The sequence below is a fragment of the Triticum urartu genome, chromosome 7A (genome assembly GCF_056163025.1).
Source record: "Triticum urartu cultivar PI428250 chromosome 7A, HENAU_Tu73, whole genome shotgun sequence".
NCBI classification, from domain to species: Eukaryota; Viridiplantae; Streptophyta; class Magnoliopsida; order Poales; family Poaceae; genus Triticum; species Triticum urartu.
This window is the reverse complement of record NC_141879.1, coordinates 556,558,813-556,560,001: the sequence shown is the minus strand read 5'-3', so window position 1 is coordinate 556,560,001 and position 1,189 is coordinate 556,558,813. Positions and strand designations below refer to the sequence as shown.

At 58.4% G+C, this 1,189-nt stretch overlaps 1 protein-coding gene across 1 annotated transcript; it reads left to right on the top strand.

The window, feature by feature from the left end:
* The first annotated feature begins 535 nt into the window (after nucleotides 1-535).
* LOC147960428 (E3 ubiquitin-protein ligase Os03g0188200-like) lies at nucleotides 536-1,189 on the top strand. The gene has a single exon (XM_087532986.1). The coding sequence runs from the start codon at nucleotides 536-538 to the stop codon at nucleotides 1,187-1,189; it is 654 nt and encodes a 217-aa protein (XP_087389112.1).

The window sequence follows — 1,189 nt, the reverse complement described above, 5'->3', positions numbered from 1 at the left end:
GCATTTTCGCTGGGAATATAGATGAAATTTGTAAAAATGTTCACGAATTTAAGAAAATGTTTATGATTTTCATAAATTGTACTGTAGCATTTTCGCTGGGAATAGGCCGAAACTCAAAAATGTGTATGGCGCAAGTGAGGATATATATGACACACGGACAAGGAACTGGGCCTATCGTCTGGACACCACGGAGTCAACACGTCAATGCAACACCGTAATTTTCTATCCTGCCGTGCGCGAGCCATCCAGTAACCAAGAATTGTACCAGCAGCCAGTAACTAATAGACCTAAATAATAATTGAAGACCACTAGTCCATTCTATACTTAAAAAAAAGGTAATCAAACTGCCGCTGCGGCAGCAGCGACACGCCAAAACCTTGAGCCACCGAACACTATAAATTGCCGCGAAAACGTTGGTGGCAGCACTGCATCCTCAACTCCTTCCTCCTTCCTGATCAAAGTTTAATCATCTTGCAGCAAGCACGTACGTACAACTCATAACACACTCTGGTCTCTACACTCAACTCGGCTCATCATGCTCAACCTGTACCCCAGGCTCTCAGCAAGCTCCCGCTACAGCGACACGGACGCCGACGCCGACCGAAACGACGACGTCTCCAGGTACCGCGCCTTCTACGGCATCGCCGTCGCCTGCGTGGCCATCCTCCTCTTCTGCGTGCTCGGCGTCACCGTCGGCGCCTGGATGGCCGGCGCCTTCGCGGCCGCGGTCGCGTCGCTGCTGGTCGTCCTCGGCTGCTTCGCTCCCAGGACATCATGGGTTCACCGCCGGGCGGGGAGGCCGGTGAGTCCCGTGCTTGCTCTCACGGCTAGGTCAGGCGGGCGGCCGCGAGCGCCCGGCCGGTGCACGCGCGCGCACGTGGTGGACGCGCCGCCGGCGTTCGCGTACCTGTGCCCGCTGGAGGCGGGCGACAGCGACGGCGAGCTGGCGGCCCGGAGCTGCGTGATGTGTCCGGTCTGCCTGGAGGACATCCACGGCGGCGAGATGGTGCGGCAGCTGCCGGCGTGCAGGCACCTGTTCCACGTGGAGTGCATAGACATGTGGCTGGACTCGCACAGGACGTGCCCAATGTGCCGGTGCGTGATCTCGCCGCCGCCGACGGTGACAGCGAAAGCCTCGGAGCCGGAAGAGGCGCCGCAGTCGTCGGATGAGGCGTTGCCACCGGTGTAG